This window comes from Gavialis gangeticus, unplaced genomic scaffold (genome assembly GCF_001723915.1).
Source record: "Gavialis gangeticus isolate Ggan-Ray unplaced genomic scaffold, GavGan_comp1, whole genome shotgun sequence".
In the NCBI taxonomy this organism is placed as follows: Eukaryota; Metazoa; Chordata; order Crocodylia; family Gavialidae; genus Gavialis; species Gavialis gangeticus.
The window spans coordinates 181,723,633-181,735,003 of record NW_017729032.1 but is presented as its reverse complement, the minus strand read 5'-3'; the positions used below and the strand labels follow the sequence as shown (position 1 = coordinate 181,735,003).

The following is an 11,371-nucleotide window of genomic DNA, read 5'->3' as shown; positions in this document are numbered from 1 at the left end:
TGGCAGCTGCACTGGATTATTTTTCATTCCGTTGTGGTACCAGCAGCACGAAAAGAGGATGACATTTTCTGTTGTATTGCAGCCCTTTCTTTTGTGGAACTGTGTTCTCTAGCATGTAGATAAATGTAAATTGGATTTGTTCTTAGGCCTATCAGACCTAATTTTACTGTTATTAGGAATTGGGCTAAATAAACCTTGCCTCCTGAGGCTACCATGTCATGTGACATCTCCATAGCTCTGCTAGAGAAATGAGGCTGTTCTCTCAGCCGCATAGCAGTTGGTGGTTATTTTTAAATCTCTACAGTACCGTTTGCTTTGTAAACAATCTGTGATCCAAAAAGATTGTCGCAGGAAATAACATTATGATCAAAAAATGAATGTGCAAATTAAGCACTCAGTATTTCTGTATGTAAGGTCTGTGTGTGATGGATTGCAATGGAGTGACAGTTTTCTAGAAGTCATATAAACCTTTTGGCCTATGAAGTCCAGGGCCTGCAAAAAGTGTTGCAAGCACAAAGCTGTATTCACACAAGCAATCTGGTTCACTGCATGAGTCGTGTTGAAAATATCAACACATGTTTTAAATGTCAGCAGAATCTGAGGCCTTGGCCTCTATAGTGTTTGTCAGTTTTTCTTTCCACTAATGTAACCAATCTTGACTTGTCAGATGACCCCTTGTGAAATCAAGTTTGCTGTGCATGTGGAGTCCGTGCTGAACCATGTACCCCAGCCTGAATATAGGCAGCTGCTGGTGGAAGCTATTATTGTTCTCACACTGCTGTCTGATGTAGATGTGTCTAGCATTGGGGGCATCATCCATGTGGATCGAATAGTGCAGATGGCTAATGACCTGTTTCTCCAGGACCAGGTGGGTACTGTTACCTGAGGGCAGGGTTGGGCTGTGTTTTCTGCGTGCATGAGAAATCCTCTTCCTTTTCTTTCCTTGTAAAAAACAAGTAATTTAAGCTTATTCTTGAAATACATACAGAATATTAAAACCTCTTCAATTAACAGATTTAAAGGGACACAGTCTCTCTGGGGCAGGTTTTCACAATTTTAATGAGGAAATATTTCCTAAAGCCTTAGGGTCAGATCTTGTTCCATCTACTAGGTTTTAAAATGTGAAAGGTTTCCACCCTGCTCAAGTCCCTCGGAAGCTGTCACCTAGCTACTTTTGTAACACACCTGTGTCTTATGCTTGAGAATCCACTACTAAACGCTTCTTTCTGTATTAGCAGTTTGTCAGGGATTTGAGCAGGGTGAAACAGCACGGCTGTAAGACATTTATCTGCCTGACCAGGGGAAAAACATTTGGCCCCAGCAACCTGTTGAAAATGGTTTGCTTCACAAAACCATTCAACTCAACAAGCCACTGTTTACGTTGAAACAAATGATGTAGTCTTATGTCACTTGAGAATCGGCAGAAGAAACACAAATTAACCATCTAGCCTGATGGTTTCCAACCTCTTTAGACTCAAGACCTCATTGGAAAATGCCAGCCATTAGCTTTTACTAATTTTTTCACTATGGGAAAATAATAGAGCAAATCTTCTGTGGTAGAGAACTCCAAAAGAACACAACAGGTCTGAGTGTTTTTGATTATGAATTCCTATTTGAAATTTTTGGGGCCAGGTAGAGACATTACACTTTTACCAGTATAAGTAATCAGAAACTGGTCTGTACCAGTAACAGAACAGAAACTGGGCCCACATAGACTGGTTTAGAAATGGTGAACCCGCTCTAAGACTTGCCGCCCACCCCCACCAAAGGGAGAATGCGTGTTCTGTTCACTACCGAGCTAAGCCACACCACTTACAGAAAACTGCGTAATTTCAATTGATTCCACCTCAGACTTTTTTAAATATTTGTAGCTAACCTGGGTCTATCTAGTGAATCATCTGTAAGTGTTTGTACACCTAACCATGCCAATATTAAGCAGCACCCTATGGCACCTTTAAAAGGATCTTGTGGCATTCCAGGATGCCACAGCAGTGGCTGAGAATCACTGGTTGAATTTCTAATGAGTTCTGGATCCATTAGTGCAGATAAACCAGACGTTCCCCATCAGACTCAACTAATAGATCCTGTTCTGACGCACTGTAATTACAGCGTGTCAGAGCAGCCTCCCTGCGCATGTACAGGCACCCTAAGGCTCCTGCTACATATTACGTATATTAAAAAATGAACTGATTGATTGTGTAAGAAGCTTAAACTGGCCACACGTGCAAAGTAATTGTTGTGCCATAAAAATATCCAACCATCTATAAAAAGAGCCAGCCCAGCTACACAGTGCTTGAAAATGTGTAACCACTCTATAGCTGGTTTCTGTCCAGCTTTCATTTAAATGCATGGCAGGGCCCCGAGTAGCATGCATTGTCATCTACTTCTGAGTAAGAAGCAAATGAAGGAAGACTGAACTGTTTTCAGTGCAGATACAGGAGTGGTCATGAGCTAGTATTATTTTGAAATCTGAGCGTAGATATCAGATTTTCCCTGCTCCTGCCTTTTTTTCCTCCCCTCCACAGAAATCATTTGGAGCAACTGAAGGCCTTCTGGAGCAAGACCTGGCCACAGGAATATGCCTCTTCTTCTACGACAGCGCTCCAAGTGGAACGTATGGAACAATGACATACCTAACAAAGGCTGTAGCCTCATATTTGCAGGACTTCCTGCCTAGCACAGGCTGCCTCATGCAATAACTTATACTACAAAATGAAGGAAAACGGTAGAGCTGAGGCAGCTCTTTTTCCTTTCCCTATTGGAAGTCATTTTTGCAGTTACTGTCTGTGCGCTACCTCAGCAGTAGACCCTGCGCATCAGAATGTGTGAACACCAACCTGTAGGGAAAAGCCGAAAGTGAAATCTGACCTGCTTGCAGGGAGTTTGAGAGACGATACAAATAATGAGGCCTATTCTACCCAAAAAGCACACATGCAGTTCATATTAAATTGGTAGAACTGCACACCTATGCCAAGGAGAAAATAGATCACATTGAAGATAAAATGAGAAAACTATCACTGGCATAAATCTTCCAGAACAAGGGAAATGTATTCTTCTGTATATTGGATAGATGAGTTTTCTTTGTGTGTCCTTATGTTGATGTTGCTGTGAATGGCTAAAGCCTCCTTGGTTTGTTCAGTTTCCTTTGATGTCTCAGCATTGTGTTTAATAGAGGTAGAACCTGTGTCTGATCTGGTTGCATCTCCATGAGGAAATGAGTAACCTTAGTTAGGTCAAGCATGAGATCAGAGTTCTGGCTCTCCTAAAGTGGCAACCTCTGCCTGACTAGATTGCTGCTGACTTTCATCCAACTGAAATCTCAAAGTTGAGTTTTTCCAAAGCATCAGATGCTTGTAATAATTCTGAGTAGATGAATAAATAGCTGCCTGTAGATCCCAAAGGAACACGTATACTCAGGCACCCTTTCTAAATCCCTGTTTTTTAAAAAAGCAGTCCACCATAAATGGCTTCACAGATTAGAACTATATAAGTATCCCCCTTGTATAAAATAAGATGTAAACTTAATGAAAGTAGGGGTTGGATATTTGTTGAATGTCCTTCAAGGAAACATTTTTCTAATTATCAGATGCTGCCTAGAAGCTACTGCTGTGCTCCCTAGTGGGCAGACTGCCCAGTGAGTATGTTTAGATATGCACAACCACCATGCTTCCTGCTCCAGCCTAACCCAAGGGTGTGGGCAAAGAAGAGGCAGGAAAGATTCCCTTTGTGGGCTTCCATTTAAGGCTGAGGCTTGTCCCTGGGGGATTAACTACATGTCTGTAGGCTGAATGAGTAGCTATTAGTTCTTGGCTAGAAGGAGAGGTGCAGTTCAGAGCAGAATGATAGCTTCAGAGGAGGCAGATAAAGGTACGATTGAGTTGCTGCCAGTGCAAAGGGTGGGTCAGAACATGTCCTGTATCAAAACAAGATCACGGACTAGTAGGTGAGGATGGAATTTCTCCCTTTTACTTCTAGGACCTGAAGCGGAAAGCCCCTCCCCCTCAAATAGTAAGGCAATTGTACTTTTATTAAAAGATCTTATTGCCTTTAGAATGGCACTTAGCAGTGACCATAATTTTAAATGCTTATTTCTAAGTAGGAAAAATGTTGACAAGAACTGGGAAGTAACCCAAAAAACCAAAGGAATCCAAAATCCCATTCCCCACACCCTCCAGTCTCAACCAAGCTAGACAGCAAGTGTCAGGTTCACCTTCCATCCCTATCCCTCTGCCCCAAACCTGTCTGTCCCGTAAGGAACTACAGCAGTAGCAGGTGTAGCAGTGACCTTCTGAAGAGCTGCTTCCCTGTGGGCAGGGATGAGGGCAACATTCAGTGTCAGAGGTACAAGAGTTGTCCCTTACCAAGTCTTGGGAATTTCCCAAAGAGCAACGAGTATTTGGCCATTTAAGAAGGGTGGGGACAAGCATCCGTTCCAGATCGTACATGTACCTGAGCGTGTTTATTATCCAGCCGCAGGAATTGTGGTCCTGTATTGTTATGGGTGGGGAATGGGGTGGAGATGTTAAGCACAACTTGATTTGGTCTGTGTCCCATTTTGCTGGCATTGTGCCTACCATTATGTCACTGTTTGATTTTGGTTTTTAAACTTGTGCGGAGAGATTAATTAGCTTCATGGTCTAAGTTCATGGGGGGATAAAACCTTCCTCCACTTTTAAGTAGGACAAGCTTCAAATTAAATTAGTATGCTGCGTGTTTGCTCGTGTATAAGAGACTTACAGGTACTTATTTTCTGAGGTTTCAAATAAAGATCCAGAAATTTCTGTAATTTTTAGGTTGCACTCTGATTTTTTTTTTTTTAAGATGCACAATGATTCCTTTCAACTTTGTTTTAATTATTAGTTTACATACAGGAGAAACACATAATAGTTTTAAATGCTGTGGATACTAAAAAGAATGCTTGAATTGTACATGTTCGTGCAGCTGAGCAGAGGTTTAAAATAATACATGGAAACCCTCAGCAAAATGCCACCATTAAATATTCAACTGCATATGTAACCTTGAGCTCCTTCTTTATTTATAATTCATACTATGACGTGATTTAGAAATGCTGCTTTTTGTTTTGTGTTTGTCACTTTTAGACAATCCGTACAGTGCAGTCGCTTGAAAAATATATGTTAATTTAAGAGTTTAAGACAGTGCAGTCTAGCAGAAGGTTGATAGACAGGCTGGAGATGGTGCAGGATTTTGAAATAGAGAGAAAATGAATGATAACCCATTTGTGCTCCTAGGACAATCACTTGTCTGTCACTTTTCCCCAGCCTCTTTACTTCAAAGACCCTGGTTTAAAATCTGAACTGCTTTGTTTTTTGGAGTGGTGCAGATCTGATGAAGTTGTGAAGATCTCTTATACAATACCCTATTTATAGAGGATTTGTGTGTGTGTGTCTAAATATTTCAGGAGTTTGAGAGACCCCTGCCAGTAATTGTTAGCTATCTGTGCTCTTGCCTGAACAAACTGAATATTTTTAGTTTACTTAGGATAAGTTAATTGGAAATAACTTGACGTGGTTGTCAGCATTCACAGGGGATTGAAAAGTAGATGGCAATCCAGCTTTAAATCACATTTATGGAAAATAAGCAAGAAAAGGATAAGCAGACACATCAAGCATCTTGGAAATAGGGGCCTTCATGGAATGAAAATAGAAACAACCAAGACCCAGTGTTTTTAGTTTGACAGGCGGTGCTGTTGTAAGCACAGACTGCAGCTGTCAGGAAGGAAACACCTACACTACTACTCCCTCAAACCCAGACATGTCTGAAAACAATAAAATGGTCTGGTCTGCTGGGTTGAATGATAAAATATTACTAGCATTCAGTGGATACTGTACAGTGGACTAGGTCCAGCTCTTCCAGGGTATAACACTGAGGTGCATCTCAATAATCTGTACCTCCTCCTCCAGTTGTAATGAGCACCTTGCATATAGGGATTCATATACAGAATCGTATCAGACTTTTACAGCGTTCTCCTACCACCTGCAAGACAGAGAGAGAGAGAGAGAACAATCTTTAACGAGTCTTATGAAATGATCAAGAAATTGTGCTCAGATTACCAGTCCAGGCAGCCGTCCTTAGCAATACTGCTTGTGATTTGTTTACTTCAAGGAAGTAGAGCTTGACAAAGTTACTGACAATATACCGGAAAGTCCAAGTAATGGTTTTACAGCTGAGGAAGCTGAAACAGAGCAGTTTGAGGTAAGTCCTCTATCTCTCTGAAACAGTCGGTTGCAATGCCTGACTTGTAGGTGCCTGCCCCCTGGAGCAGAATCCATAGCTCCAAGTTAAGCACCTTTGGCACCCTGTACAATGCCCAGGATAGTTGGGTGCCCCCAAATAACATTCAACAGCACCCTGCACAGAGAGCCACGTTAGCTATCCAGTAGGAAATGCTGGAGGGGGTGGGGATCCAAAGGTGCCTATATCACAGATAGGGGCAGGATTTGGGTATCCTGTTCAGGACTGGAAAGAGGTGTAATTGAACTCTGGATCTATTCAGGGGTAGTGATGACTGAATCATATGCATTCAAGATGCATTGTATAGTGAACATCTACCTTGCCTTCTGCCTATCTTGTGTTAGGCAAAGTTACCCCACAGTCAGGGCTTGTTGTCTGACTCTTCTATATCTACACTGGTGGAAAGGTCAGTGATGTTAGTGTTGGCCACATAACCTACCCAGGTGGTAAATTTGCTGGGCCAGAGAGCACGTATACAAGTGTGTGCAATTCCAGCAAAAGAGCTAGAGCAGTCACAGGAAAGACCTGGGCTCCAATTCCAGTTTCAAGGACTATTCTGTGCATTTAATAGTAATCTTTCACTGAAGCATGGCTCAGCTTCAACAGGAGGGAGTGTGAGTTAACATTCATTGTAATGCTTAGTAAAGGCAGCTATTCAGAGCTAATTGCTCTTGCATTGAAATCATGTTGCAAGATGGTAGTACTAAAATAACATGGCTGCAAGCATTAAGGAAACTTATTTTACTTACATAGTTTCCTTACTACTTTTAAAATGCAGTAGATAATGGTATGAGACTATCTGCATTTTTAGAAATCTGTGAGTGTAACGCACATAATACAAAAGGGACGTTGTTACTCAAAATCCTTAGGAGCTCAACTGGTTTTATGACATCACCTGTCCACAGCCCAGGCTAAGCTGTTTCTACAGTTCGCAGAATGCTTGCATATAGCACGGCCACTCTCAAGAAGTGATTTGTTTCTTACAGGAGAGAGATAAGACCTCATTTTGAAGTACAAGTTTAATACTGAATTGTTACGGGTACATTTGTCTCTGCACTGGAACAAAAGTATGGACTGTATCTGAACAAGCATCGTGGCATACAGGTCATTACTGAGGGCAGAAGATGCATGCTATAGCTATTGTTCTGTATAGCTATTATATCAAGCTGTTCTGATTTTGTTTCTTGTTCTTCTAATGAAAAGAATGTATTGCATGTTTGCAATATTTAAGACAATGATCTGCGTTCATGGGTTGGAGCTATTTTATAAAAAAAAAATAAAGTTGGACAGTACTGGCAAAGCATTTAGACTTACTTGATTAAGGTAAACAGATTTCAGAAATGAAATGTCTCACAGCAGGGGCTATTAAATTTAATGATAAAATATTTAAACGTGTGCTTGTCTCTTGCTTTCTAATGGCTTCTTTCTCTAATAGCTGTTATACTTCAATAGAAAATTAGCTCCTTACTCCAGCTAAAAGCATCTTTCAAAATGTGTTGGGAAGCTGTAGCCTAGAGAGCCTCTAATTTTGTTTTCATTACAAGATGAATATTTTTAAAAAGGACCCCCGCCCCAGTGCTTTGGAAATGAATTGCACTTGGAGTTCCACCATCAGATCACAGCATGAAACCAAAATAGGACTAGTGTCCCAGTGTTATAGGTGGAACAGGGAAAATAGGAAATGCTGCCCAGGAAAAGGGAAATATTGTGAGTGGTGGAAACAGAGTCGAGTGCTCTAGGTCAGGAGTGCTCAACCACTGGCCTCTGGCCTGTGGCACCTTGTCATTCAGCCCATCAGGCTCTCTATGGTCTGGAAATTTGGCAGCAGGGGAGCAGTGGCACTGATGCCCTGCATACTGGATCAGGCACCTAGTCTCAGGCCATATGGAAGTGCTGGCCTAATCCTGCTATATAAGACCAGCACCAGGGCCCAATCATAGAAAATGGTAGTTGGAAGGGACTTCAGGAGATCATCTAGTCCAATCCCCAGCTCAAAGCCCCAACTATATCACTATATTTTGTCCCCAGCCCTGATGCTTGGGGCAGGGAGGGGGCAGTTCTAGGTCCAATCTTGACATGCGGAGCTCAATCCAGCACAGACCAGCCCCATGCCACTCACCTAGCCCCTGGGGCCAAAAGCTTGAGTACCACTGCTTTAGAGCAATAGCTAGATCTTTTAGATGAGGCATGACCCATCTTCATAGACCTATTCCACTATCATAAAAGCCCTTTGCATATTGTGGGCACAGAGGCATGGCCTAAAGATACAAGTTACAGAGAACAGCATTCCTGCCTTGGAAGACTCTATTTCTACATCTCTAAACAAGCAGGTTTGTTACACACAATACATTGCCTACAGACTTCAGACCATTTAGGATTTTACTTCAATTTCCTCAAGCTTCACTCAAAGTGCTCCTTGTAATGAGATGTGTGCACATTCAGCATAGATGATTTGTAGGGAGGCAAAAGCTCAGCTGAATGATGTGCAGTATAGTTCCTCATGCAATAACCAATTGGTAAACTAACTCCTGAGCACAAGTACTTTGCATTTTCTGGATGCATTTCCTGATCCTTCTGAGAAATTACAGATTTCATAGACATTAGGGCTGGAAGGGACCTCGAAAGATCATCGAGTCCAGCCCCCCGCCCAAAGGGCAGGAAGTCAGCTGGGGTCAATAGGCCTCATTAGGGCACAGTTATGTTCCAAGAAGAGTGTTGTTTCTTGGGGGCTTAACATATGTAGCACTTGAAGAAGAAAACAATAGTTTAAACTAGGGTGCTTGGACCTTGGCCTCCGGTGCCCTGTCATCCAGCCTGCAGGGCTCCACACAGGTCTGGACATTTGGTGGCAGGCAAATCATGCCACTGTTCTACAAAATTTCTGGACCCATGAGGAGCCCCAGGCCCTGCATGCTGCATCAGGAGCCCAATCCCAGTGCACGGGACTGGGTGGGGGGCAGTGTTGGGCCCCAGGAACTAATCCCCATATGGGAGGCTGGAAGGTGGTGGCACCAGGACTTCAGGGCTGATTCTGGTGTGTGTGGGTGGGAGGGGTGGCACCAATCCCCAGGAAAACTAATCCTGGTGTGTAGGGGAGTTGGAGGGGGTTGATGCCAGTCCCTGGGAACCAATCCCAGCATGTGGGAGTGGGCAGTGTCAGGCCCCCACGGGCTGCTGCTCATGCATGGGGTAGGGCACGGGCCAGTGTCTGGCCCCAGGGCCCGATTCTGGTGGATGGGGTTCGGTTCGGCTTGTGGACTTAGCATTTCGCTTGTGGACTAGCCGCTCACCTGGCCACGAGACCAAAAGATTGAGCATCACTGGCTTAAACAAGCATTTTCTAAATAAGCCTCCCTATTCTGGGCAGTGCCAACAGCTGCAAGAGACACGTATGGGAATGATGCAGTTTTAAGTTAGAAGTACACCATGGCTGAAGGTTGATGTACGCCTCCTCTCTTGCCTGCTCACACAGGGCTTGATCCATAACCCAGCAGACCCATGCACTACCCAATTTTCCACAGAATTTTATACATCTACAACAGTCTATCCAATATATGCCATACAGGTGCCCTCTATATGTCACACTGAAGCCACAATTAACATGTTAGCCATGGCATAAATGGGAAGGGTGCTATGCATGCACCCAATTTAAGGTACTAAAATGGGAAATGAGCCATGTAACTGTTCCATGACTGATTCAGACGGTGTCTTACATACACCACATGACCAGGGGCTGATGGCAGATCATTGCTCCTGGGACCCAGACCACACCAGAGTCTGGAATAGCCCCAAGGGCAATGGTCAGATGCTTGTTAAGCCCATCCCAAGGCTAGGGATAGGGGGTGAAAGCCAAAGGCCTTCCCCCACCAGGGACTTTAAACCCTGTGCCTAGCAGCTCTAGCCAGGCTGCCAGGCAAGGGGGATCAGATGCTTCCAGCAGAAGCCAAAGTGCTTTTCCTCCTGTGACCTTTAAACGCCGGGCTGCTGGGCTCAGCTTGTGCACAGCCAGAGCTAGTGGACCAGGACCAACAGTCAGCAGATTCTCTGTGCTGATAGCCCCACATGAATGAGACCTGGGACTGGCTGAGGTTGGGACCAGCAATCAAGTGACTATCAGCCCTAGTCTCCAGCCAGTCCTAGGTCTGGACCCAGACTGTCTGGCCAGGGCTGGCAGTCAGCTGATTGTTGGCTCCTCACATGGGGCTGTGGCACCTGGCGTGGCATGGCAGGGGGTGCTATTGTTGGAATGGGGGGACCAGATCCCATTGCACCAAATAAATATGTGCTGGAAGCCTCAGACACTGATTTTTTATTTCTCCATCCTCCCCCTTTTCCAAGGAAAGTAAGCAAGCAGAATTTGTTCTTGGGCAATCCCTCAACAATATTTAGGTGCCTGCAAGAGGTTTCTCCCTCTCTGGCATCAGGGCACCAATATGCAGCTGAAGTTGCCCTTTTTTCAGCTGGATGCTTGGGCTCCCCTGACACATTGGTGAGCAAAACTGCTCCCCTTCTGAGATCAGCGAGCTAAAACACTAAATCATCCTTACACAGGGTCATGAAGCTGTACTGCCTTCCTAACAGGAAGGTCTGAACAGAGGAACCTGGATAAATGTCTTTATTTCCACACCACCACCATTGTGGTACCCTGTGTGCATGTCTCTTCTCATTCTTCTGCTCTGTCGAGTCTTTGTGCAGCCAGCTGTTTTAGGATGTGGGCGCTCTCGCTGCCAGTTCTTGGTTCATTGGCTGATTCTCCATCTCTCTTCCCAAAGCAGTATTTCAAGTCCGACTTCTGCCTCTCTTCTTTCTTCTTCTATATGACCATGCCTTATATTTACAGTTTTGCGATCACCTATTCCCTTTCACTCACAATCCTGATTCCCCATCAATCACTTCTGGGGCTAAATCTCCAGGAATGTCCATGTCCATAACTGACCCAGACTTGGATAATGCTTGCTTACAGCCTTTCATTGACATCCCAATACTTACCTGTTACAGCCCTGATCCTGCAACAAATTTGCATGGTCTGAGCTTGGAACCTATGGTAGGGCTCACTGATTTCCATGGGACTCTCCACAGAGAAGAAGGACAAAGTAGGGATACAGAGGCTTACACAGTA

At 43.9% G+C, this 11,371-nt stretch overlaps 1 protein-coding gene across 4 annotated transcripts in view; it reads left to right on the top strand.

Annotated features, from left to right (window-relative positions):
• Nucleotides 1-4,139, top strand: part of PHKA2 (phosphorylase kinase regulatory subunit alpha 2) — a 76,855-nt gene extending 72,716 nt beyond the window's left edge. For all 4 annotated transcript variants that reach the window (XM_019524828.1, XM_019524827.1, XM_019524830.1 and 1 more), the window contains 2 exons: nt 668-868; nt 2,526-4,139. In XM_019524828.1, the coding sequence (XP_019380373.1) occupies nt 668-868; nt 2,526-2,699 (375 nt within the window). In that variant the 3' untranslated portion in view covers nt 2,700-4,139. The remainder of the gene's footprint in view (nt 1-667; nt 869-2,525) is intronic.
• The last annotated feature ends 7,232 nt before the right edge of the window (nt 4,140-11,371 follow it).